Source organism: Naegleria lovaniensis, assembly GCF_003324165.1.
Source record: "Naegleria lovaniensis strain ATCC 30569 chromosome Unknown tig020, whole genome shotgun sequence".
Classification (NCBI taxonomy): domain Eukaryota; phylum Heterolobosea; class Eutetramitea; order Acrasida; family Naegleriidae; genus Naegleria; species Naegleria lovaniensis.
This window is the reverse complement of record NW_025407842.1, coordinates 1-26,783: the sequence shown is the minus strand read 5'-3', so window position 1 is coordinate 26,783 and position 26,783 is coordinate 1. Positions and strand designations below refer to the sequence as shown.

General features: G+C 37.3%; 11 protein-coding genes across 11 annotated transcripts in view; 7 read left to right on the top strand and 4 right to left on the bottom strand.

Annotated features, from left to right (window-relative positions):
- Positions 1–3,475, top strand: part of C9374_004070 (uncharacterized protein) — a gene marked incomplete at both ends in the record, with an annotated part of 3,525 nt that extends 50 nt beyond the window's left edge. Inside the window, 6 exons of the mRNA XM_044693669.1 lie at positions 36–344; positions 485–1,400; positions 1,515–2,742; positions 2,823–2,994; positions 3,078–3,258; positions 3,340–3,475. Of these exons, the coding sequence (XP_044549078.1) occupies positions 36–344; positions 485–1,400; positions 1,515–2,742; positions 2,823–2,994; positions 3,078–3,258; positions 3,340–3,475 (2,942 nt within the window). The remainder of the gene's footprint in view (positions 1–35; positions 345–484; positions 1,401–1,514; positions 2,743–2,822; positions 2,995–3,077; positions 3,259–3,339) is intronic.
- A 211-nt stretch (positions 3,476–3,686) lies between these two features.
- C9374_004069 (uncharacterized protein) lies at positions 3,687–4,502 on the bottom strand (the record flags this gene model as incomplete). Its single annotated transcript, XM_044693667.1, has 2 exons — positions 3,687–4,004; positions 4,146–4,502. The coding sequence occupies 2 exons, from the start codon at positions 4,500–4,502 to the stop codon at positions 3,687–3,689; spliced, it is 675 nt and encodes a 224-aa protein (XP_044549077.1).
- Positions 4,503–4,728: 226 nt separating this feature from the next.
- On the top strand, positions 4,729–5,205 carry C9374_004068 (uncharacterized protein; the record flags this gene model as incomplete). Its single annotated transcript, XM_044693666.1, has 2 exons — positions 4,729–4,963; positions 5,027–5,205. 2 exons carry the CDS (start codon positions 4,729–4,731, stop codon positions 5,203–5,205), a joined length of 414 nt encoding a protein of 137 aa, XP_044549076.1.
- Positions 5,206–5,293: 88 nt separating this feature from the next.
- On the bottom strand, positions 5,294–6,437 carry C9374_004067 (uncharacterized protein; the record flags this gene model as incomplete). Its single annotated transcript, XM_044693665.1, has 3 exons — positions 5,294–5,739; positions 5,806–5,815; positions 5,907–6,437. The coding sequence occupies 3 exons, from the start codon at positions 6,435–6,437 to the stop codon at positions 5,294–5,296; spliced, it is 987 nt and encodes a 328-aa protein (XP_044549075.1).
- Positions 6,438–6,745: 308 nt separating this feature from the next.
- On the bottom strand, positions 6,746–8,257 carry C9374_004066 (uncharacterized protein; the record flags this gene model as incomplete). The annotated part of the gene is made up of 1 exon (XM_044693664.1): positions 6,746–8,257. One exon carries the CDS (start codon positions 8,255–8,257, stop codon positions 6,746–6,748), a length of 1,512 nt encoding a protein of 503 aa, XP_044549074.1.
- Positions 8,258–8,436: 179 nt separating this feature from the next.
- Positions 8,437–15,040, bottom strand: C9374_004065 (uncharacterized protein; the record flags this gene model as incomplete). Its single annotated transcript, XM_044693663.1, has 6 exons — positions 8,437–13,503; positions 13,590–13,677; positions 13,827–14,187; positions 14,256–14,433; positions 14,662–14,690; positions 14,857–15,040. 6 exons carry the CDS (start codon positions 15,038–15,040, stop codon positions 8,437–8,439), a joined length of 5,907 nt encoding a protein of 1,968 aa, XP_044549073.1.
- Positions 15,041–15,775: 735 nt separating this feature from the next.
- C9374_004064 (uncharacterized protein) lies at positions 15,776–18,406 on the top strand (the record flags this gene model as incomplete). The annotated part of the gene is made up of 4 exons (XM_044693662.1): positions 15,776–16,706; positions 16,938–17,863; positions 17,972–18,015; positions 18,076–18,406. 4 exons carry the CDS (start codon positions 15,776–15,778, stop codon positions 18,404–18,406), a joined length of 2,232 nt encoding a protein of 743 aa, XP_044549072.1.
- Positions 18,407–18,444: 38 nt separating this feature from the next.
- C9374_004063 (uncharacterized protein) lies at positions 18,445–20,304 on the top strand (the record flags this gene model as incomplete). Its single annotated transcript, XM_044693661.1, has 6 exons — positions 18,445–18,503; positions 18,553–18,639; positions 18,726–19,312; positions 19,410–19,706; positions 19,784–20,071; positions 20,138–20,304. The coding sequence occupies 6 exons, from the start codon at positions 18,445–18,447 to the stop codon at positions 20,302–20,304; spliced, it is 1,485 nt and encodes a 494-aa protein (XP_044549071.1).
- A 105-nt stretch (positions 20,305–20,409) lies between these two features.
- Positions 20,410–21,432, top strand: C9374_004062 (uncharacterized protein; the record flags this gene model as incomplete). The annotated part of the gene is made up of 1 exon (XM_044693660.1): positions 20,410–21,432. One exon carries the CDS (start codon positions 20,410–20,412, stop codon positions 21,430–21,432), a length of 1,023 nt encoding a protein of 340 aa, XP_044549070.1.
- A 60-nt stretch (positions 21,433–21,492) lies between these two features.
- C9374_004061 (uncharacterized protein) lies at positions 21,493–23,841 on the top strand (the record flags this gene model as incomplete). The annotated part of the gene is made up of 3 exons (XM_044693659.1): positions 21,493–23,000; positions 23,068–23,299; positions 23,350–23,841. The coding sequence occupies 3 exons, from the start codon at positions 21,493–21,495 to the stop codon at positions 23,839–23,841; spliced, it is 2,232 nt and encodes a 743-aa protein (XP_044549069.1).
- Positions 23,842–23,975: 134 nt separating this feature from the next.
- C9374_004060 (uncharacterized protein) lies at positions 23,976–26,393 on the top strand (the record flags this gene model as incomplete). Its single annotated transcript, XM_044693658.1, has 2 exons — positions 23,976–24,439; positions 24,500–26,393. 2 exons carry the CDS (start codon positions 23,976–23,978, stop codon positions 26,391–26,393), a joined length of 2,358 nt encoding a protein of 785 aa, XP_044549068.1.
- Between the last annotated feature and the right edge of the window lie 390 nt (positions 26,394–26,783).

Below are 26,783 nucleotides of genomic sequence, written 5' to 3'. Positions count from 1 at the left end.
TCAAATGGTTTACTTCAATTCCAACATAAAATTAGGAAGTGGAGCAGAATTGAAGGCTCTCTGGAACAAACTTCCTCAGGAAAAGGTTAATCAAAACGCTCATACCCCAGTCTTGTCCAATGAGATTAAGGCTCATCGTAGTGTTCATGATTCCATTGAGCAAGTCGTGAGGAGTTTGGAAGAGGCTACCTCGACCACATCGCCAAGCTTTTCAAAACTATCTCCGAGTGAGCTCTTGAAAACTGTGGGTTATGAATTATGGAATCAATGTGTTGAGCAGAATGCCAAGAAGTTTTTGGTCAGTTTGAATTTGGATGAATTATTGAAATTGCAACTCATTAGAGGTAGGTTGTTCCTCCTATAAGGGTAGTTGTTACTGGAGCACAGCGAATATATGAATCCATCAATCAAATGATCATGACTCTCAAATATCCATCACGATGATCGGAATGGTCCTTAACCAAAACGCATTCCTCATCTATAGTTAGGAAGGTTGCTTGTCATGTCATTGAAAAATCACTCAAGCCTTCAACTCTTACCCTCAAAGTCATTCATAACATGATGAGATTGTACGCTAAAACAGCTCGAGACTATCTAGTATTGAAAAAGAGTAATACTTCCACAACAGCCTCTCCCCATAAGCTTCTGAAGAAAAAAGGAGCCCCTGCTCGCGACGAAGATGGAGATATTGAATTCGAAGATGCTATATCATCAGCTACAGCAAGTAACGCGAATAAGGAGTATGAGTTGGCTCTCGTTTGTTTCGATAAGGCTGCGGTCTATGCGGACAAGTATATGAATGCAGCCATATCCTCTGAAAATTCTTCTTCTTTGGACAGCAGTGCCATCATGTCCGATGAACCTTTGGATAAGAGCACAGACTCGGCTCTGAGTGCCATCTTAAATGTTTGTATTGACAGGGCCGATTGTTTATATCGCTCGAACAATGTACAAGGGTCCTTTGCAGCAATTCAACAAGGAAAGAAGCTCATTCACAAGCTACCTCACGAGATTCAGCGTATTGCCATGATTGAGTATAATTATGCAGTTGACCTTAATGGTCAACTGAGGTATGAGGAAACCATTCCTTGGCTAAAGGACTCTTTTGAGTTGTATGAGCTAGTAGCTGAGGGAAAGAGCTTGCAAAAGCAATCGAGGACTTTACGTCTTCTCTCAAATTCGTATCTTGAAACTGGTAATTTAGAGAATGGCCTTAATTGTATCACCATGGCCAATAACATGTGCAAGACTCCACAAGGAATATTCTTGGAAGTAAAATTTTACGCCATTTTAAGAAGAGAGGAACAAGCAGAGAGAAGTCTTCTCGAGCTGATTCGTCTACCAGAGGCAGGATTAGATTTGGCCATTGCTGCTTGTAAAGAGGTTTTCCAGGCAAAAATGTAAGTATGAAGTTCGTATTTCGCAGCTCGGTTCATATTTGTTGCTTGGTTTCACTAAATTTTCAATTTTGACCAAAACTTTGCAACGTCGAATGTTCCTTCAATTCACATAAGGATGGAAATCACGGCCAAAGCTTATAAATTACTGCTCGAGTTGCATGCCTCTACAGAGCAGGAGCCACGAATTCTGATGAGATATTTCGACTTTTTGGTTAATTCTTCTGAAACATCAAGTCTTTCAGATGAGATTGAGAATATTGTAAAACGATTGCTTGCGTTAAATCAACGCTATCAAACAAGTACCATGATGAAGGCAACCATGAAAGAATTTCAGTGTACCCTTTGGAATATTGCATGGAAACATTTTCAAAAGAAAGAATATGCCAGTGCACTTTCTTTCTATAACCAATCTCTACAGATACTTCCAATGGATGATCTTGTAGATAGAGCCAAAGTTTTACGATCGATGGCAAGGTGCCATTTGGAAGAAGGCAAAACCTATGAAGCTCATTCATGTGCTGAAAGTGCTGAACAGTTGGACCCCAAGTCCCTACATACTCATTACTTGATGTATCAAATCAGTATTCGCATGAAGAATATTGAAAGTGCAAAGAATTACTTGAAACTCATGATGCAAGACGAGGATTTTCAGTCTCTCTTCTTTGCCATTGCAGCACAAGATGCTTACAAGGAGGGAATTCATGAGGTGGCCATTGATGCTTTAGAAGGACTCTTGAAAGAAAATCAAAAGGATAAACGCTTATCGTTAGAGAGAGGACAAATTCTGCGAACATTGACCTATCTAGCCGTCCTTATCAAGGACAGGAGCAGCGTTCTCAAATATCTACAAAGAACCATGCAAGATTTTCAAACAGAAGGAACCTCGAACTTGTTCTCTACAGAACATGAGGAGTCAGAAATTGAATGGTTTCACAGAGTTGCCTGGAATAGCGCAGGTGAATGTGTACATGAAAATCAAGTTGAGATGGCATTTGAGTTCTATCGGCTTGCATACCTCTTCTACACATATCGAAATGCATCTCTCGAAACTCTCACCACTCAAAAGTACTGCTATCTCATGAGAATATATTGTGCTGTTGAGGTCACTCGGAGAAGTGATGAGTACGCGAATGGTGCTCAACTCACTCAGAAAAATAGAGAAATTTTGCAGAAAGCTCTCGATGATACTCAGTCTTGCAAGAAATTGCTTCAATTACTGGCTCGAGATTACCAAAGCATGGACTCTAACAGAGACAAGATTTACCCTCTGGTACATTTGGCAGAAATTCAACTCTTAACCATGTTGGGATGTGACGAGGCCCTAGTAATAGATGTCATTAATGTAAGTAGTATCTATGGTATGAAAAATTATTTTTTCGAGAATTCAATCATGATGACTAATCCTCACAAACTATCATAAAGGCTACCTTAAAACTTGATTCAATTACAGGTCCAGGTGTATATGAAATGATAGCATCCATTTGTTGTAGTGCTGACAGTAATGGCAATACATATCATGCAGCAGCGAAATATGCTTTGCAAATGGCTCTAAAAAAGATTTTACATGGTACCTCAACCAATTACTCCAAAGCACGTAAGTACAGAGTGTCAATGTGTACATTGGACCATTCACGTTTTCAAATATTCTTCGAATGTACAATTTTCAAATGTGCCTAGTTTCACTCTATACGTTAATCATCCAAATTTGTAACAGTAGAGAGGAAAGCTATACAGTGTTTGAGGAGGTGCTAAAATTATTAAATCAAATCAAACCAAGTGAGCAGTTCGTTCAAAGCGAGCACAATACATTTGTTTGGTTTTGTACCGAGTCTTGGAACAATGGAGTGTATTATTACAAGTAAGTGTTTGCCGTTGTGTGTCGTACGTTTTCTATTTGGTATATTTTCTTTCATTCGTTGCGCCCGAACGTCACGTAAAGGTTGTTGAAAAATGACAAAGCTCAAGAGTGGATGAAATTGAGTGTTAAACTGTGTTGTTATTTGAGTGCAGAGGAAGAAGTTGTGAAAACCATCACTGAGAGATATGCCATTGCCTTTGAGAAGCTTTCTAATTAGGCATTCGAGTGTTCAGAAATATGACTTATTTGTGCATGAAGGTTTTACAAGTTGAAATTACGTGAGTAATAATAAATAGTTGTTTTGAATGAATATCATGTTGTATATTATAATTGTGTGCATTTTGATAGTAACGAAACCGATGATGAAGATAGATCAATCGATGGTCAAAATGCAAAGTTTACCATACATAATCGGCCTCCTCTCTCAATTAAATAACATTTGTTGCAATCAAATCTTGATGTCTCGTCGAGAAGAATAAATGATACTCGGAATCTTCTTTCAGTTTTTGTTCACGTCTGATTCGAGAAAATCTCCAAATGAAAAAGATGTCTGGAATGATTCCAATAAATATACCAGCCAATCCAAAGTATGCAAAACTGAGACCCACGTTGGATCCATGTAATCCGAACAATACACAAAAATAGATGTGACTAATCAATACGAAGAGGCTCCATGTCAAGTAGTGCGAGAACTTTTGATTTCGTTTTGCCTTCTTTCTAATCATGACAATGAAAAATATATAAACCTATATCGGCGGCGCAGTGTGTAGTAAAGCCAATAATATTTGAATCATTATTATTTTGTAATTGTTATGATTGTAAAATTTAAATTTGTAAAAAGGAAACAATCTAATCATCATCATGTATACATCAGCTGATGAACCTACCAATGCCAAAGGAACCAGCACCAAGAAATACCACAATTGCGAAGCAAACGCTCCACTACTTTGTGCCGAACAATACTCATCTGTATAATATGGAGGACATAACAATTGTCCAATCGATTTCATATGTGCTCCGGTCCAAATAATCCAAATCATTACCATCATGGAATCCAACAAAAATCGTAAAATAAAGTAATTGGATCCTCCGCTTCTCGGACTCTCTAATTTCAATTTGGAAAATATAGTTTGCTTCGGAGTTGAGGTCGTGAGGTTGTTGTTATTGGCTCCTTGCACATGGGCCAACGACGATGAATCGAGAGAGGAACGATTACTATTTTCCGTTTCATGAATGTTGATCATTTTTTTTAATAGGGTTGCAGAAAGGTCCTTCGTGAGTGTGACCTCAATTGTTCGTTTGTTTAAGGCCTTTGCTTTTATTGCTGCCATGTACTCTGTCATATTCACTCTCTCCTAGGAAGGTCCTTGTTTTTCACGTCATTTGAGAGAAATCTCACATTCACGTTCAATTTGTCTCTTTTCACAGAGGTAACATTTCTCTTCCTACTCCAAACATTCTTTCAAAAAAATGTTTCTCAACTCTTCTTCTAGTAACTCGGATCTATCCGAATGGATTCAGCTTAACAGTCATACATGTGCAGAGAGTGTCATGATGTTCTCAGAAGATTCAGCAGTTCAAGACAATTGTGAAGAATTAAAGCAAAACTTGACTAGCGCACCCATGGAGGAGTGGGATCATAAAAACACCATGTTCTTCTTGAAACAGTATTGTAGAGAAGCATACAATCATACGGTGGTTGAAAGTACGTTCTTTGAATTTATCATAATTTGGGTTCACTTTTCTTTATAAACTTCAAACATGTTAGTTTTTGAAACTCAACAAATGAATGGTTATCTTTTAAAGAATATCACTGTGGATGGTTTGGAACGACTTGGAATTTCGCACGACGTTGCAGTTACCATTTTCGATCGAGTGCACGATTTTCAAGATGAGAAAATAACAGTGCTTTCAAAAATCAAGAATCCATCTATCGATGATCATTGATTCTTCATTATTGTGTTCAAACCTCACCAACGAAATTTATTTCATTCCAACACAGGAAGTTATCACACTCAGCAAGAATACAGAAACCTTAATAATTATCAATAAATCGATCTCTTTCGTCAGCTCTTGCCAACCAACCAGCAAGGAACACTCTATTCTTACAAGTAGGACAACCCCATCTCTTATAATCTGCTCGATGTTTCTCATTCAAAGCTCGTGCAAATTCTTTGGCGTTTTGTCCATTGTAACCTCCTAATTCTGAAATATATTGTTGAGAACGACCCACTCCAGAGTTCACAGCAATATCAGCACATACATAGTATGCAGGCATTGGAAGAGGATTACAACCTCCTGGACCGAAATAATTTTGAGCATATAATTGAGCTGCACATTGTTTGTAAACTGCAGGATTTTGATCGTAGGCGTATTTGCAAAAGTCAGCAGGATGGCCGTCAAAACCAGAGTAGAGAGGCGAAAAGATGGTGTTGCGGTTGTTCCAACATTGGGATGGAGTGACTCCCATGCAAGTGTAACCTGAGCGTCAAGATTAAATGTCAGTTGTCAGATTGAGAAGAAATTAAGGGTTGCAAAGAAACTTACCAATTTTACCCTGTGATTGTTATCACATGTTCAATAAAATGATACAACGTGAATCAAACATTGAAACCGCGCAAAGTATACAACACATGAAACAAACTTACTTGGAAATCATTTCCACTATCTGAAGCCCAATTCTGACACAATCCCTCGTGTTCAAAAATCTTTGCCAGAGTTACTGTTGTCTTATCTCCATTATTATTCGAATTTTGACAAGCCATCTTTAAATATTTAGCAAAAACCCATTGACCGTCTCCAATTTTTGCCCATTTCGATCCATCATTGGCATAACTAACATCATAAACAGTGACTTGAGTTTCAGCGCCCAAAGTTCTGACAATGGATCCATATGGAGCATTTCGAACATTGAGAGCACTTTCAACATTGGTACAACGAGTCTCTGGCCACATGGAATCTGAAAGAATTTCATGTTCTTCTTTTGGAAGAATTTTGTTGAGCAATGAATTGGTGAAACGATTCAACAGTTTGTTAAATTTCTTGTTGCCGACTTGTTGTCGAATGAGTTTTTCGAGAGAGGGAAGAGAGAGGGCTTGAACTTGTACCTGGCTGGAAGAGAAGATGAGAGCACAGGCAGAAAAGAGAGCCAACAAGAGGGCGAATACAGTCAGCTTCATTTTGAGAGTTTTTTTTGATGATGTTTTTGAATGCTGACAGAGAAATGTCAAGTTGAAAAATCGGGTAAAACGTGCTCATTGCCTGATTCCATGAAGTAACATTATAATGCGGGAAAGGTCTTTTAAGGAGTGAAACGATGGCGTTGAAAACTTGTCGCCAGAATAACGACAATTCTCACTTCGAACTAATCATTTTCGAAATCAAAACTTTAATGATTTGTCAATGTGAAGTATCAATTACAATCGTATCGTCATGAAAAACCGTAAACTCATGGGCATGCAGTGATTTCAAGTTCCATCTCAATACTTTACATCATGAATAAATTCAAACTTAATAAAACACTCATCATGCCCCAATGCCAAATAGTCATTCCACTAAATGAAGGAGCTGCATTTCTGAATGGCATCAAGATACTACTTCCTTCATCGAGACCAGCATCAAGTGTAGCGCCAGGAATCGAACCTCCGCTCGTTGAAATTCCAGCATCGGTCCACGTCTTCTTCATGCACGAATAGAATTTGTTGTAATACGAACGACACTTTCGAAAAGCAGAAGATTCTTCATCTGCAAATTGTGTAAATCCCAAATATTGTGGAATGGGTAAAATATTGATATAATAAAGGAGACCCAAGTTATAGAGACAGGCGTGTAAATCATTGAATGCTCCAGTGCAGGAAGCGACACAACGTCCATTAGCATTTGGAATAAATTCTTTTCCATCACAAGCGCATCCTTGAGATGAAATGGAATTGCAACTTGTATTTCTGGTATTGCAGGCATAACCTTTCGAGGCAAATGCAGAGCAAATTTTTGAAGAGGGATCACAGAATGAACTGTAACATTGAGTATGATTGGTGCACGATTGTCCATTGGGTAAATATCGAGCTCGAATGCATTTTGAATTTTCACACGAAACCATTTGAGTGTTGGTAAAGGCACAGTCCTTGTCTTCTTGACAAAATTCGCCAATATTGGAACGATATTCACAGGTATGATCGGTTGCTTCTGCATTCTTCTTTCGACAGACTAAATTTCCATAACACAATTGGTCGTCCGCTTTTGGATCACATTTTTGATTTCTTTTCACTTGAGTTTTGCATTTTCCATTCTGAATTTTCTCTGAACAAATTGTACCAGTTTCGCAAATAACAATTCCAGTAATAGAGGTAGTAGGTGAGGTGGTCACATTGAATCCACAAGTTTCTCCCTTCTTGGCAGTAGAAATTTTGACACACTTTTGTTCCATGTCAAAAGTCAGTTTTGGAGGACACACACCATCTTCACAAGTGGTCACAAAATCTTCATTTTCTGTGGGCGTATTGCAAACCTGGCCGATTCCTGCTCCCTTCTTTTTGATAGCAAGTTGACATTTTGACTTGTAACAAGTGGCAGTATCATACATGTCCAAAACATCGACAACACATTGAGAAGCATCAACACACGGGTCACCAATCATTCTTCCCATGACAAGGCACTTTTTCTTAACACATGTCATGGAAGTAAATTTACAATCTGCAGTGACATTACAGCTCGATCCAACTTTTGACTTCCACACCGATTCGAATGTTTCACATTTTCCATTGTTGTTCACATAACCGACAGGACAAACATCATAGAATTTGCCCAGAGGTAGAGTTGGAGTGAAAGTGTTGGAAATGAGGTTGGACATACATTGGGAAGTGATGGGATGTGAGAGTTGGAGAAGAAACAAGACAAGTAATGATGAGAGTAAAAGAATGGATTGTCGGGAGAAGTCATTGAGTTGCTGACGAAGAAGAAGTGACAAGGAAGGTGTCGTGGAGTGTATAGGTTGTGGCATTTTGTTGTTGGATTTGATGATGGTAAACAAGTCAGCAGCTTTTTGCTTGTGTTCAAATGATCAAGATCAACCATGTGGCTCCATTATGAGTTTCTAGTTCAGAGATGGACTGCATCAACTGTCATATTTTTTTTTGATCGTTTTTTAAAAAACTAAGGCAATGTCAGCACGAACACGAATTATTTATCTTGATCCTCGTAAGGAAAACCATAGGAGAACAAGGACGAAGCGCCACTATGACCATGTTGATGTTGTTGCATACCAATGCTTCCATATTCTGCATTACCACTGCCGTCACTGTGAGATGGACTGCTCGATTGTGAGCGTTGCAAATGTTGTTGATGTGGTGGGGTATTGCTCAAGCTAAAGAATGAATTGTGGTCCGTTGGAGAGAATAATGGTCTGGAATCGAACAATGAAAAGTATGCTGGTCTACTTTGTTGGAATGCCATTCTGTTCATAGCATTATTGTAAGATAAGGTAGGATTAATGAGTGGATTTGTCATTCCAAATGGTGTGGTTGTCATGTTGGTCGTGTTTGATGGCTGTGGATTTGGACTTCCAATAAATCCATTGTGTGGAGAGTAAGGAGATGAGCCAAATAATGAAGTATTTGCTTGTGGAATCATGTTACTGGTGTTACTCGTAAGGCCATGATGATGAGGTTGTGTGCTTCCAAAGAACCAGTATGGTTGTGAAGAACCAATTCCACCAACTTGCAATGGATTACTATGTTGATCCTTTCTTGCATTGTTACCAATGACTCCTACTTGTTCTCTTGGAGGATGATGGCTGGGAATGGCAGATGGTTGATTGAGTGGAGGAGGAGAAACGGACACACTTCTCAATAGATCATTAGTAAAATCAGTGGTGACATTGTTGGTGGCTGGTGAAGGAGTGCTGCAATTGTCATTCAATAATCCGCTCAAATTACTTCCAATGCTTCCATAGAGAGCTTGGTCATCACTGGTGACACTGCCTGTCGTGGTTGTGCTCTTTTCATCCAAATTACTACTGCTCGTCATTGTTTGTGGCTCAGAAATTGAAGATGCAACAGTATTGAGAGTGAGAGGTTTGTAGGTGGCAGAGTCAGAAGTGGATCTTTCTCTAGTTGCTTGATTTAGCAAATTATCGAGACTTGGAGAAATATTTGATTGTTGAGGATTTTTCAAATGTTGTTGTTGCGAGCCAATATGGTTATTTGCACTGGTCACAACTGGCTCTGGAGTTTTCATGAGTGGACTCTCTCGGGTGAATCTGGCCATTTCATTGGAGTTTGGAGTCCTGCTTCGGCTTCCTGACAATGGATTGGTTGTGGATTCATAGTTTCTCGTGTTGCTTGTGCTGAGAGCAGCCATGTCAGTATTTCCATGATCTACGCCGCCATTCATCGAATGCGATGCTGGTTTAACTGCATAGAATTTTGGTTTCTCATTTCCTGAAGATGTGTTGTTTGGAACTGCAACAAATGTTTTTGGCTTGATGATAAGTGGTTCATTTTCGTTGAACTTCTTCTTGATTTGTTGCTTCTTGTCAAACGGCTGCTTTTTAGATGTAGTAGCAGTGGTGTTGCCGTCTTGTTGATATTTCTTTGTAATAAATTGTGGCTTGTGAGTTGTTCCCTTGCTTTCGTAGCTTGACGATGATGATGAATGGCTCATGTCCTCTGCTGCGGTATGATCTTGATATGCAACATTGGTACTGCCATACGTGTTTGTTATATTCTTATCGTCACTGTAGGGCTGCTTCTTTGAGTGTTGAACCATGCTGGTTGAAGAAGAGTTACCTGCATTTGAAGTTGTGCTTACACTGGTCGAAGAGGTTTGAGAAGACTGCTCTGAATTTTCTCTTGCCAATGTTGATTGCATTGGGTGCTCTTGTTCGTGAGTCATTGTACTAGATTTGCCTTGAACTTCTATAAAGTCTGACGTCACAACTTCAACAAGCTTATTCTCGTCATCTTCTGACGAGCTATGGTTCATGGAAGTGCTGGTTGTCTTTGTAGGTTTTGGTTTCTTAGAAGACGAAACATTACTTTTTTCTAAAGTCTTTGAAAAGCTGGCAGTTGGAGTTTTCTGTGTAGTTGAGCTTGTTGTGGCTTGTTTCTTCTTCTTTTCAGTCTTCTTCTTTCGATTCGAATCATCTTCTGTGGATGTCTTTTCATGATCATCTCCATCCTTGTTGATGGCATTGGTACCGCCACTAGTGTTCACTTGTTGTTTCTCAACATCTGTAGATGGGAAAGTAATGAAAGGGAAAGAAGAAAAATTAGGTTTAAGAAATTCACTGATGGAAGAAGGGAGCTCGTTATCAGTCGAATCAAGTGTCTTCAACTCCCGACATGCTCTAAAGATGATATAAACTGCCAAAGTCAAAACAATAAAAGTGGCTGCTACTCTAAACAGTCTGTGACCAGTGCTCAGTGGCTGTGTTTCATAGAAATAGGGAAGTACATTGTATGGTAGAGTGAAGCGAATTGGGAAGGACATCTTTCCTTGATCGGTATTAAACCTAATAAATAAATCTACAACTGCAGTGGTAAAATCAGGTTTGTAAGAAATTTTAAAACTTGTACTTTGTCCTGGTTGTAGGTCAAATCTTCCACACTTATGAATTTTCACTCCATACGCACTGCATCCCATATTTTCAATACTACTGCTCAGAATGGTGATGGGCATATTTCCCTTGTTTTGTAGAGTAAACTTCTTATGGAATACGAGTTCTGTGGTTGTCTTGGATGTTTCATCGCTTCCATTGCTGCTACTGTAATTGTTTTGAACGAATCTATTTGTATAATTGTCCCATGTACCCAATTGTGATTCCTTAATTTCAAATTTTAGGGAAGTTAAATCGTTTCCATTCTCTCCGCTGAATACAAGTTTTGAAGATCCTCCAATTCCGCTCAATTTCACAATATCAAATATGGTGAGATTATTTCGAATGTAGAGATAGGCAACAGATTCAGTCGAATCGGACTTGGGTGTGAAAATGATTGGTCCCAAGCTTGCATGCCTATGAGGAGGTATGTTCGCAGAGGTCATTCCGTCTTTGGGTAGTCTGAATTCAGTGTATGACTTGTCGCCTTGGATGTCATTCTTTGGTAGTGTGCCTTTTGCATTACGTTGCAAAAATTTGGCCAAAGAGCCATTTCCCAGAATTAATTGGAGAGAAATGAACTGATCCGAAGGATTTTCAACAGTGAGATATTGAGAAACACTGGATCCAATATGTGTCAATTTGAATGATATTTGACGTGTTGGAGACAGCTTTGGATATTCCAAAGTTGTTGAAACATTAATATTGCAATTAATTCCAATGTCTGTGTCAATAGAAACTGATGCAATAACATTGGTTTGTCCTGCATTCTTGATTTCATCAAAAAGTCCATTTCTCCATCTATATTTGGTAAATTCTTCAGAGGAGATGGAAGAAATTTTCTTTGAATAATTGTTTGAATACATCTTACCATCATCAAGCATGTAATTCTTTTCTTTTGGTACTTTTGATGCATCCAAAATTACGTAACCAATATTCATCTTCTGATTAGCTTCAATAGTTTTGTGAGTGATATGTGGAATGAATCTTTCATCGTTTGACTTAAAACCAGTAATGGTGATGGCTCTTCCAAAAGTATTGGTTGCATAAATATTTTTCTTTTGAATTTTTCCAGGGAAAGTAGGATCAAATGGTAGTTGGTTCGTGAAAGACAAGCTACCTTCCATGCAGAGAAACTTCAATGGTATTACTAAATTTTTGGTCTGAGTCACAAATTCAATATAACCATTTTGTTCCTCATCTGATGTTGGTGTATAAATATCAATTTTCATGATAACCTTCTGATTTGGAAGAATGGCAAAAATAAATGAATCTTTTGCTCCTTCCAAATGTTTGTTATTGATACTGTCACTGAGTTTTGTTGGTTTAAAAGTAGGTAGTGAGCGTAACTCGTCGCTTGGATGGAATGATTTAACGTAAGATATAGAGATACTTGATTTCTTATTTGCCATTCCCATCACTTTCCAGTCAGTAATTTTGATTGGTACAGGATTTGTGTTGGAAATTGCAAAGTAATGAATTTTTCTACTACTCAAGCTCAAAATACCCAAGTTGATTCCTTCATTTGCTCTATCAGCATCAAGAATATTCTTTTCAGTATCAATTGGTAGGTGATCCAGGTTTCCATGATAGGTATAGAGAGGAATATACAATCTAGTAACATTTGTATGAAGTATTAAATTGGTCTTGCGCACAGCAGCATCATTTTCGCCAGGTGAGTATCGGATCGAAAGAATCTTCTTCTTTTCATTGGGCTGTAGTATAGCACCTTGAACGAAATCTTCAATAGTGAACTGCTTGTCAAATATATCACACGAGATGAATTTGATTGGAAGCTGAAATCCATTGATAAGCACCATTTCATGAGTCTTTTCTTTTCCATCACCAGTATAAAAAGCGGTGTTATTCATTCGGTAATCCAAAGTACCAATAACATTACGAGCGCGATAAGGAACTTCAATAATTCCCATATTGTCACTGTTTGTATCGTTGGTCTTGAAAATAATTTTTCCAGAAATGTCTCCTTGAGATTGAGAAGTCAAAACCAATTTGGCTACTGCAACTATTGAACCCTCTTGCATGATATTCTTTTGAAATTCTAACTTTAAATTGGTGGTATCTGGAGATGATACTGAGGCTTCATATACCATAACAGGATGTGGTGAAGAGTTGAGTAAAACAACATCACGTGTCCTCTTTTCGTTGAGAGTAATAAAAGTTCCAAAATCAATTTCTTCTGCTACCCGGTGTACACCATTCTTTGAAACAACAAATTCAACTGGAATTATAAATTGACCACGATTGGTATTGATGTGAACAAATCCTGTATGTGTTTTTGGCTGAGTTGCATGGAAGTTCAATAAAATTATTGATTTTGTTTGTTGTGGCTCTAACTTCCATAGTGACAACAATAAATTCTTTTTCTGTAAGTTTTTCTCATTACTATTTTGATCAGGTAAACTCAATAATAGAAAATCCTCACTTGTATAAATTTCTTTGATGAGAAGAGTTTCATTTTGATGAGGATTGTGCATGTAAATTGGCTTTCTATAATCTGCTCCTACAGGAAGTTTGTATCCAAGAATCGGTTTGATGTTGTATGCATTTTCAATACCACCTCCATAGGCTTGTAGACATAGGAACCAAAGTTTGTATGAACAATTATTGACCCTTCGGATCGTTTTAGCGTTCTTGGCAAGAAAATGACATTAATTGTGATCTTATTATTCTCTTTCTTGCTTATTGAAGGATGAAATAATAAAGATTCAGTAGTAACAGCGGTTACTTGTAACGGTTGTTGAGAATCGTCATCGGCAGCTTCTTTTGTGATTGTAAACGTTTTGGCAATTGGATTGCAGAGGGGTCTATAACATATGTTTCAAGTATGTAAATTGAAAATAATTATATTCAAGAATTGAATGGTCAAAAAGGAAGTACAGTTGAAGGAGAAACGTGGTCGTGTATAAGAGCAGTTAAAATGTCTAAATCAATGATGAACATGTGAATAACATACCTATCCTCATAATCCAACATGGGTGGGTCAAATATAAGCTTCACTTTTGTGTTTTCAGTCATATACGTAGAGCTCTCAATAGAACTACCGCTTGTGGAAGCTGCACTGCCACTATTGAGCATCCCAGCATTGCTCTTTGAAGATGATGTAGAGGATGATGATGTTGATGATGGTCCTACATTGTTATTGGTGTCATCATTATTATGTACATTATCACCATTGGTTAAAGATGGATTTCTGTTGAGTGTTACAGAAATAGTTTCAAGGTGCATGTTGTCATCGTCTTCTCCAAAATCTTCATCAGTTTGTGCATGTTTTTGCTGTTCTAAATCAGTCGTCATCATTTCTGATGCAATTATGTCTTCCATGTCGGTAACGTGGTACCATCGATGTGGAAGCTGTGGTCGATGCCGTTGTTGTTGTTGTTACTAATATTCGAAGAAGAGGAGTCATTCTTGTTATGGTCTTCATCATCCTCATCGTCTTCCTCTTCATCGTCAAGTTTAATATCAAAGTGGAGATTTCCTTTGTGAGTATTTACAAATTTGTCTTTAAGTTGTTGTAGGTACGTCCTCCTTGAATTTCCGCTTGCGAAATCTTGGTCGTTCTGTGATCCCATACGTTGCCAAAGTAATTGTGGTGATGATTGATGATGGTGTGGTTCATTGATTTGTGTGTGTTGTTTAAAAGGATAATGAGCAAATGAACGAGTACGATTGTTGTAGTTTAGTTGACAGAGAGTAGCATGATGCGAGTAATATAGGATGGTTCGAATAAGACATGTTATTAATAAACATATGGTAAGAATGTTTGATCAATGAATAATGATACGTACAATCAGTATATTAGAAAATTCAGCCTTGTCTGTTTTTACATTATCATCATCATAATTGCAAATGATTGAATCGGAGAATGGTTGGAAATGTTTGAATCAATAAGTGAATGAGTAATATCATTTTTGAATGAACCAATATCATGTATATGAACCATGTTATATTGATCATGACCACTTCGTTTCTCAAAAACATACCTTGAGCGTGGGCTGCTGAGTTTTTAATATACGTAAATTCATGCGAATTTTTGTCTTCTATCACCACGTTATGAGCGTGTATCGGGTGATGGTTGTTGTTATTTTGGTGATGTTCTTGTTGTTGCTTCATCTTCAACATTTGATGTGCCACCGTTGTCATGGCATTACACGTGTTTGGTACCATGACCACGTTCATCATCATTACCCAACCAAGCAAAAACGCTATCAAGTAGAATGTCATCCATGATGAAGGTGATGCTGAAGGAGAAGCAATCCGATGTCGGCTTGCACCCTCTTCACTTGTTGATGTCATCATCATTCTCTGCGTAATAATAACAAATAATAATAAAAATAACAATTCCTATACTATCAATCACTCCACTAAAGTATTACTACTATTATTACTACTACTGCTGCTATTGTTTGAAATGGTTGCGGTTTATAAATTGATTGAACAAGTCTCCGCAACAATTTTCCCTGATGTCCGAACCAATTAAGTTTGTAAAATGCAACAATTTACTTGTCCGAAACCTATGAAAAACCTGGCAAGAATGATGAATTTTTTTTTGATGTTACTTTGTTCATTCGTGAAAAGGACGCAAGGTTCCCTTTTCACAGGTTGTATGATGGGCAAGAGATGAGGGGTTTATTTTAGCATTCTTAAGTTCAAAAGAGATGGCAAGGTTGTCAGGAAAGGCAACACCTTGAAGGTTCACTTGAAGAGAGATCAAGAGGTAGTCTGCTGGCATATTAAATATCCAAGTATTATTATTATTATTGGGATAGGTTAGAAATGGTGCTCCAGCAACCGTGGGTTCAGGTTCGCTGAAAGAGATTGAGGTTTGATGCTTCCAATAAAAGCCTAAGGGTTCGAAGATATGATGACATTTGACTTTGACTCGAGATCCACACACAAAAAATGTTTCCGATGCCATTCAAACAACAGCAGCAGCAACAATTTTCATATCCATCCGCTTCCTCCTCTTCACAACAACCACCACAACAATCACAACATTATGGTTTTTTTCACAACAACAACCAACATCAACAACAGTTTTATGATGACAACCATCCCAATGAACAATTTTTTATTGGAGGAATTTCCAATGCATCAAATCAACCACAACAACCATATCAACCTCAACCACAACACCAAATTCTAACCTATCCCAATAATAATAATAATAATTTTATCCATCCAACAACAACGTCTTCATGGTCTGCCAGTCTTTCTGAATCGGGACATTCCTCCTCGGCAGGTCATTACCAACACGATCATTTGCAGCCACAACCACACCTCACAACAACAACAACAACGAATATTAACACATCGACGAGTTCTCTTTTTGATGGAGTGAAACAATTCTTTACAGGAATTTTAACTCCAGAAATTCCATTTTCATCAACGTCGAGAAATCATGGCCACGATGAAGATGATGAAGACGATTCGTCAAGTGAGGAAGATCCCGAGAGAGACATTGAAGAATTGTATGGATTGACAAAAAAGAAGCGATCACAAGAGGTACGAAGACCAAGTCATAATGTCACTCATCATCATGATCTCGGTCATGCTTCTGAAGCAGTAGAGGGCATGACATTTGGAAATTCAAAAATTATCTCAACGACTGGCCGAGGTCAATTACTTTCACCCAACAAGGACTTTGATTTATCTAAATGTTCAAAATTGGCTGTAAAATTGAGATATGAAAAAACAGTCGTTGAAAAACAAATGGAAATGGAACGAGAGTGGATGATGTGGAACTCGACGAGAAAACCAACGTCACAAGAAGAAGAAACCATGTATGACAAGTTGAAAACGAGAGAAAAATTTCATGATGATCATGATTATGGTAGGTGCTTTGAAAATTGGGTGTGTGAAAAATTTCTGACGCGTTTCTCGATGATGGTTCACAAATTTTCAATTCATACCGATATTGAATTTTCATTTTTCATCATTTATATAATGGTTGTTGGAATTTATTGATACACCACCTCTTCATAATTGGAACATCCTGTTTCTACCTATACGATGGTGTCATTGTGAAAACATCTCTCAATTCTGAACTCGCACCCAAACAAAGGTTTCTATGACGATCTTGCCAACGAGACACCAACCACAACTACCGTTAAAGAAAAATCAGAAACCTCTAAAATCTCCAAAACAAAAGAACAAATCATTGAAGTGGATGTTCCTTTCACAATGTATGCCATCGGTTATACAAGCTTCGGAGCACCTCTCTGTATTTCAAGCTCAGATCAAAAAAACGGACCCAAAACGATTCACAGCATGGCATCCATTCCAAAGCATGAAAAAATTTTGAAAAAGAAATCACTCAAATTGGAAGAAATTTCACAATTTGAAAGCTTTCGATTTTTGGATACACGCACACAAAATTCTGGTGTTGCAACAACAAGTAGTACGGTCATGAATGAGAGTGACACGGCATTGGATAGCGGAGATGCAAATGATACAGGTGCCAATGCTCTCTTATCTGTTCAAGAAGAAATAGTGACCTTAAATTTGAAAAAACCAAAAGCCTTTGCACCAAACAAGAACAATTCGGGAGATTCATCATCCTCTTCAATACTATTGCATGACGAGAGATTTCACTATGTGATATTTTTTGTGGAATTTGTCATGCCTGAAACCATTCTCAAGGAACGAATTCAAAAATCTAAAGGGGATACGACCATTGTAAAACATGTACCATTTTGTAATCGAATGCAATTAAGTATTTTAGACATTTCCTATGGAGAAGACAATGCAAGAGAGCTCTGTCGATTTTACACCAATGTAAATAATACCAAAAATTATTTCGGAAAGCAAATTGTTGGAGGAATTCATTTTAAAACAAAGGAAAGAATTTGGAAATTTAGATCGAGTAATGAATTTAAACCAATACCACCTCGGAAATTAATTGTGAAATTGGAGAGCGTGGAAGATATACCATTTTTGTCGGATGTGTATATTTCTCTATGGTTTACAGATAGAAAGTTTAAAACAAAGGTAAGGAGTTATCTTGATGAATATTCACAAGAGTTTAACACAATGAATATTTTTTAACTGATATATATTTCAAACTTGAAAAATATCACTTACTCCTTGTTTATGCAGGTCATTAAGAGTAAAAATCCAAAATTCAATGAAACGTTTGAATAGTAAGTAATTCTTCAATGAGAATCATTCGGTGTCATTATCTTGTTTCAAACTCTACACAGTGACATTTCATGTGTGGCCAGTGAAGCAGAGACATGTTATAGCGTCATGTTTGAACCCGTTCGTATTCTTCTCAAAGAAAAGAAAGCTTTCCAAAAAGAGAATAAGCGTTTAATTGGAGAAGTGAGCTTACCACCTCTTCCCCATATTTTCTCAGGCAACAATTATGTGTTTGCCTTTTCATTTCCACCATTGGCAAGTAATACGAGTGAAGAAGAACGCTCAGATCGAAAGAAGGGACCTATTCTATGTTTTTCATCCGAGTATGGGTTACAGAATCAGGGAACCATGACATCGGCACGGGCCAAGGTAGCTCTGTTTTTGGCGTGGTAGAACAAAATTTTACAATAAAAAAAATAAGTCATAACACAATGTTACAATTTCCGTCATCATCACCTATGGTTGATGATAAAAGTATTTATAGGCTGAGGTGAGTGCGAAATTTTGTTGATATGCAGTTTTATCATTTCGACATGTAGCCGCAAATTGAAACAAAACACTCAAAATATTTATGCACGTCTGAAATCAATAACGGAGGATTCGGAATTTGTGGAGACAGTGTTTCGGTAAGAATTGTTTAACACTGCAAATATTAAAATTGAAAATGGTATTGAATATTTGAAAATTGATTTTATATACTTGTTTGCATTAGGTTATATCCTACTGTTCCAAAATACGCAAATCTGCGCTGTGGGTTATGGTATCATGCTAATTTCGATTCAACATGTTACTTTAAATCAACAGATGGACATACCTATCATTGGTCCTTTTCACTGAGCCGACTTAATTTACACGTTCTTAAAACAGCGCTCACTTCTCACTGTATCATGATTGTGGACTCTACAAGAAAAGGAAAATTATTTCCGGACAGCTTCTCTAAAACTGTTCCAATATGGTGCTGTGTGATGAATCGAGTATTACAACTACTCAAGTATGGAAGTATGAGCTCAGAATTAAAATTACCCACATGGGTTCACGATACCGAAAGAGTTCAAATCGAAGAACGAATGCCTGAATGGATTGACACATTGTTGAAGAGTGGAATTGATTTTACGGAATTTGTGAAATTGTATGAAAAACCTCTTCAATGTGTGTGGATTTCAAGGAGAACAGATCTCGATTTTGTGGATTCATCATTTAGTACGGACGAACTTGATTTCATTCCTGTGTTTTTAGTTAGTGTTAGTGATCCGGATCATCCAATTAAAACAACAAGTTGGGAGTATATTCAAGGGGCAGGTAGGTTTCAAGACCATCAAAATATATTAGTTTATGAATCGCTCCATAACTGTTGATGGCAACTTTGGACTCAAAATTAATACTACTCAAAATCTAGGTGATGATCATGAAACTTGGTCTTTGGGATTAACACCTCAACTATTTTGGGAATTTAAAGATGCAATACTGTCACCCACGGTTCACAACGGGGAAGAGTGTGAGCAAGTGATTCGAGAAATTCTTGCGAACCATAGAAAACAATCTTCCGTTTCTAACATGCAGCATTTATATGATTCTTCATCCATCTCTCTGTTACACATTTCAAAACATGGTGATGACGAAGCTTCCCTTAATCCAATACTACCAAGCACAAAATTGAACTCTTGCCCTTTAAGTATTGGACATTTTTCAAATTGTAAGTACCAATTTAAGGATTGGACATGTTTCAAATTTCAGTTTCATGACATACTCATTTCATGCCAACACATGTAGTTGAGAAAATTGAGATGTTAAATACATACTTCGAATCTCACTTGAAAGAAACTTCTAGATTTATTTGCTGTCATGATTACACTCAAGAATTTTCATGTGGAAAAGCGTTTTCAATAATGGATAACAAGAAAAATAAGAGAGGTCTTGAAGATGAATTGGCAAGTGTCCTACAATATTCTGAAACTCAATTAGCATCAGGAAAGGAGTTGTACATTTTAGGAAGAACAGGTAAAAACGAAGAAATTGCAATCGTCATTGCTATTTTGTGTAGCATGTTCACTGAAAATTGTAAGTCTTTTTGTGATGCACAATTGGGCGTGATATTATGAGTTTCATCACTATTTACTTCGTTAGATGAGTTTATTCATGACAAGACATCTCGAGAAGAAACAATGCGTAATTTCACTAACATTGACAAACAATTTATTAAGAAGAAGCTCATGTTCATTCAATCGTTTGTTCATGATGCATCACCTTCACGAAACTTAATAAAGGGTCTCAATAGATATTTTCTTTCTTAACATGTGAACCTTGAATTTGAAGTGCTATTCTGAAAGTGAAACTGTAACTATGAAGTCAAGATCCAAATTGAATCGAGCTCGATGGTCAAACAACAACCCAAAAAAATGCCATCACACAAATTTCATTCCGTCCATACCAAAGATCGGAAAGGGAAGATTATTTCACGATTTATCAACAATGATGTGGCAAATAATTCAACGATGAATCATCCTTCAAATGAATTACAAAATGTGCTACTTTCACCGTCGTTCAGCATTTATTCTCAAAATTTACTTGCTTCCTATTGGACTGATTTAGATCGATACGGTTTTGTAGAAGCACCCCATTCAGAAAATTATGAATGGAGTGGAAGGGTTAAAAAATTTATGAGAGACTTTTCAATGCACCGTCCTGATGTGATTTGTTTGCAGGAAGTTGAAATTTCACTATTTGAAAATGATATTTTAAATCCATTGAAATTAATGGGATACAACGGAATGGTGCAGCAAAAGCTTGGAGATTTCCCAGTGGGCGTGGGATGTTTGTATAGAGAAGAAAAATTTGAACTCGTTCAAGTACATGAAAGAAGTTCAGTAATTATTCTTGTGTTAAAGCTAAAGGAAAATGGAAAACTTATTTATGTTGCATCATGTCATTTGTTGGGAGATCCGTTACAGCCTCAAGTGAGAGTTAATCAATTACGGTCACTTTTTAAGCATTTGAAAAGTTATCAAAAAGGTCAGGAACATGCACTCGTATTATGTGGAGACTTTAATGCAGAGCCTCATTCAGCTACGTATAATCTTGTTGTGGATGGTTACTTGCATGCTCATGTCAAGGAAAATGGTGTTGAAGCGACGGCCATTGATACAAAACATGCTTTCAAACTTAAAAGTGCATACATGGAAATTGATGGAGAAGAACCATCTTTCACATTGAAAACCAAAAATAATGCCCTAGTGACGGATTATATTTTTTTCAGCTCAAATTTCCTTAATGTTGAAAAGGTGATGGAAGTCTGTGAACCTAACGATGTTCCTTACATCATGACCACATCTCATCTTCCAAATTCCAAGTATGGATCTGATCATTTGGCACTGCAAGCTGTTTTTGCTTTTAAAGATGAAAAAGTTGGGAATGACGCTTGAATCTTGCTGCAATGGAACACATTCCAGAGGCTCAATTTCGAAAAGCTACCAAATAAAAAAATGTCACAAACAACAGTCACACCTCCCTTTTCCATCCTTGAACCAGGCCTTCCCATTCTTTCACAACAGAAAATTACTTGGAATTTGGATGATTATTCTGTTAGTGAATCCTCACAAAACAACACCATCCCATGCACGGATCGTCTCTTGGTCATTCCAAATTTTCTTTCTTCCGAAGAATGTTCTGATTTATTGGATCAATGTGCCAAGAAACAACAATTTGAATCTGTTGCAGCAGAATATCCACAATCATATCGAAATTCGGAGCGAGTGATTTTCAAGGACAAGGCCATTGCCAACCGATTATGGAAACTATTTGAGGAGAATTTGAATTGTGAAGATTTAAGTCGAAATGTTCATCCTTTTGGTTTAGATTCTGCTGGTAGATGGGTAGCATGTGGTGTGAATGAATGCCTCAGGTTTAGCAAATACGTGGAGGGCAATTATTTCAGACCACATATTGATGGGCAATTTGTGCGAAATGATCATGAGAGAAGTATTTATACTTTATTGATCTATTTGAATGATGATTTTGAGGGAGGCGAAACACGATTCATGAAACCATTCAATGATGATGACCTTCGTGTTGCACAACAAAAGGAACAGCAAGACCTTACTGTCGTCAAAGTAAAAACGACAAGTCGAAGAAATCGAGAAATGGAAAAGAAGCGAGCTAAAATGGGAATACCTCCATCCTGTCAAGAAATTGAAAGTGCTCAACCAACAAGCCCATCAACAAGTGAAGCACAAAAACATTTTCACCTATTGTACACGTTGAAACCAAGTTTGGGAATGTGTGCTTTATTTAATCATGACTTGTTTCACGAAGGAATGGTTGTCACAAAAGGAACCAAGCTCATTTTGAGAACAGAAATCATGTTCAAACGGGTGGATTCAAAGACTGTTCCAAGAGATGAAGGTTTTGAGAAAAGTACTCTCTATCAGAAAATTGCTGCCATGTTAAATGAAAGCGATGCGTTAGAAAAAAGAGGACAAGTTGGAGAAGCCACAAAGCTCTATATATCTGCACAGGATTTACTCATGAAAAGCGGTAGAAGTATGGACCACTTGCTTAACAAATCATATTTTCATTACAAGTCTTCTTCGTACAAGAAACCAAACGTGTTGGACTATATCGAAAATGAATTGACAGAACTGCCTGAAGAAATGCTGCTGCATGTTTTCTCCTTCTTGAGTGATAAGGATATGTGTAAAAAGATTTTAACACTGAACAAATATTTCAATGCACTTGGAAGAAGTCCTCAATTATGGCAGAAAATTTATAGAAGAAATTGGAGTGACGACAAAACATTTGGATATTTAAAGCAACAACAGCATAGAGATGACCTAGAAGATTGGTATTTTACAACAATCACTCGAAGATATTTTGAAAAAGAATTTGTGACCGTTTGTATTGATATGCGTACAAAAAAGACCATGTACGGCTTGTTTAACTCTGAAAATGAAAAAACGGTAGAGTCCATGGTTTCATACCGTATTGGAGGACAGTAGGTATTTCTAATATTTATCTTTGAAAGATTCCATTTATTGCAATTTTATTTCACTCATGAACAGCTATAGCTTTTTCGGGTTACATCGATGTGTATTGGGAAGCAAGCAAAGTTTAAGACCTTGCCCTTGTCTCCACACATCTGGAACGCTTAAAGACATTAAGGCACTACAATTTTTTGTCTCTTTGATATACAAGGACTTGAGCTTGTGTCATGAACGACATCCATTATTATGTTCTCTTCCTCCACAATGGATGAAAGATGAAGAAACCTATCGCCAAGTGTTAAGCATGATGGTAAGTGGACCTGAATGTATGGAAAGATTCTTTTCACAATTAATTCATAGATGGAAATGAGAATTCCTGCTGCTTGTATGGCCCCACGTCATTTACTTGTGGCTATGGCACACCAATTACCAACTTGCATTGTCATTGAATGGGATGATTGTGGTATTTCAGTGTCGGCTGTCATTGATAATTTCCTGAATAGAGCTGACACAAAATTCTTACAAATGGTCACGGATGAAATCACACTTGAGAGACTTGTCAAGAGACTTTTCGTGTCAGAACATAGCTTTATTCCATCATCGATTACATCTTTCATTTCTGGAAAAGATATTCACACCAGAAAACAATTGTTGGAAAATATTATCGTTACAGGAAATTGGAAAGAAGAATATACAAGTCTTTTATCTGTTGCTCTTAAAGATAAATTGGAACTGCCTCAATCATGTAGTATAGTCGTTGGAAATACGTTTGATGCATATTATGGAGCCAAGATTTATTGCTGCCTTCCAGATTTTAGATCCAAGTGCACGTTTTGGCCAGGAAAGGAGTGATACAACATGTTTCATGTTCACAAAAGTTCATACCAAAATGGAATTTTGTTTTTTAAGGAAATAGACAAAAACATTTTTCCATATTTGAAATGAAACACATTCCTATGGATGGTCAGACCACCGTGTGATAAAAAATGGCCACACACGTGGCCACGACCAGCATCAAGCCTCCCTTCCGAAAAGAAATTTTCGTATCCACACACACATGTAGCATTATTATGCGACTGGTGCTTCTCTGGTCTATAATGTGCCTTGCTTCAAGCTCCTGCAGTGCCTACGAAGATCAACAAACACCAGCTCCTAACGATGGATACAAACCATGTTTGGATTCGTCTGTCATGATTACAAAATATAGTGAAACGTTGTATTCCAAGTCTGAGTGTGTGAATAATGGGTTGACCTTGATAGAGAATCCTTGGGAGTCCTCACGGGTGAACAATAGGGTAGCGAAAATTCTGCTTGAAGAAAAGCTTGGCATATGTGTGAACATTCTCAACACCACTGTTACGGGAGGATTAGAATTAATTAACCAGAAAGGTAATGAAATTCCAATCGTCATGTTGGAATTTTGGAAATCCAATCGAGTATCAGATTATAGGTAGGTGTATCCAGCTCTTTTGTAAATCTTATCATGGTCAACACTATCATCTTCACAAAGAAAATATGTACAAAATGGAAAATACATTACTGATTTAGGTGAATTAGGACCAATAGGTAGAGTAGGATGGTACATTCCATATTTCATGACCCAAACTGGAAATAACAATGAAATGGACGACTTTGTTCGTTCCTATCGCTATTTTCGAACCACTCCTCTCATACCGTTCATTAACGTCGTTCCTCAAGTTCTCTCATTCAACACTCAGATTATTCAAAATTTAAAATTGAACCTTAATGTCACACAGTTACAAATTTCAGACGAGGATTCTGAAAAGTATATTGTGAATAGTCTTGAAAATGCAGAACGAACAAAAACACCTCTAGTTGCCTATTTCTGGACACCTCATCAAATATTTAGCAAGCCACATCCACCTCAACGAGTATATTTACCTTTATTCACAGAAGATTGCAGAAAACCAGAGAATATAAAGAGAGGTCTCGTAGATTGTGACTATCCTCCTACATCGTTAAACAAATTGCAAAGTGAAGCTGTGAATCGACTCTCTCCTCAAGTTCAACTTTTTCTGAAAAATTTTCATTATCAAAGTCAAGATCAAATTCAAATTTTGGGAGATATTTATTATAAGAATATGACTGTACGAGATGCATCATGTAAATGGTTACGGGATCCAAACAATACTCTATTGATTCAGAGTTGGTTTGAAGGTCCTCCAGTTCCCATAACTCAAAATGTTGGATTTATTGTTGGAATGGCACATTTAGCTGTTTTGGTGGGATTAATATTTATGTTGATCATTGCTGCCATTCTTGGATACCTGTATCGAAAGCGTTCGATTATTAAGGAAGAGAATCGAATGGCTCCTAAAAATCCTCCTATTTGTATTGTTTTTACACATATTCAAAATGCGTCCTTACTGTGGACCCTTGCATCAGACATGATGAAAAAAGTGATGAGTATTCACAACAGAGTGGTTCGAATGAACATTAAAAAACACAAGGGGTATGAAGTGAAAACACATTTGGATTGTTTCATGATAGCTTTTCAATGCCCAGTTGATGCTGTGGCTTGTTGCATGGCTATTCAGAGAGAACTTGTTGAATGTGAGTGGACCAATGACATGATGGCATTTCCTGACATGCAGCAAGTGGTTTGGAATGAGCAAATTATTTACAAAGGGCCTCGTGTGAAAATGGGAATGCATTTTGGGAATGATATTGACGCACAATTCGATTCCACAACACGACGATTCGACTACTTTGGAACGACTGTCAATAAGGCAAGTCGTGTTGAAAAAGTGTCAAGTGGTGGACGAGTTTATATTAGTGCTGAGACATTTCAAAGCATTAGGAATATGACATATCATGAGGTTAAACCAGCAATCACAAGAAGACCCTCCATGTCCTATTTAGAAAGCTACAATACATCAGGCTTTAAACAATCCATTTTGAAAGGAGAAATTACATTTGAAAATGTTGGAGAACGAGAATTGAAAGGCCTTGAAGGGAAACACACGATTTACTGGGTGAAAGATATGTCTAATCTTCGCTATGCCTACATTGAACAATTCGAAATGACACAACAACGACCTCCGTCTCTTATTGGACGAACGATTCCAGTAGCAGTGATTGATCCTTCTGAAAGAGAAAAATATGAGCTCTTTGAAGCTTTGACACAATGTCTCGCTGATCCCACCAAAATGAGTGAAGATGAGAAATCTATTCTACTTCAACGTATTCTTTTATTTCCACATGAAATTGAGAGAAACAGATGGATAACGAATCCAAATACTGCAGTTTTACGTTTTGTCTCAAATTTTTTGATGAATTATTCTCTATCAGGTATTACAAGTCCACAATTGGGATCGAGAAAACCACTCCCATCTCCCAGAACTCCAAGAAGACTTTTTGAAATTTTTAATATCAACCAGTGAGTCTCTCACTCTCATGTGTGTCAAAAAGCACAAGGATATGATCAGTTAGATGTAAACTTCAACAATACCATTAATGCTCGATAACAATTGGACAATTCACATGAACAATTTCTCCAAGTTCTTTTGAGAACAAAGCAAATCAACTACACTGTGAACAAAGAAATATTCGCCTTCACAATAAACAGAACCAATAACACACTTCAAAATAATTACACAATTCAATGTTTAGAACTTTTCTTGTCTCCATAAAGTATTCTCTCGTAGCAATCCTTTTGATATTTACTGTCTTTTACTCTGTATTCTGGAGGTTAGTGGAATATTATTCGAAGATGTGAGATCCAAAAAGAAATTGTTGAAAGAGCTTTTATTGCTGCAACACAATAAAAATGA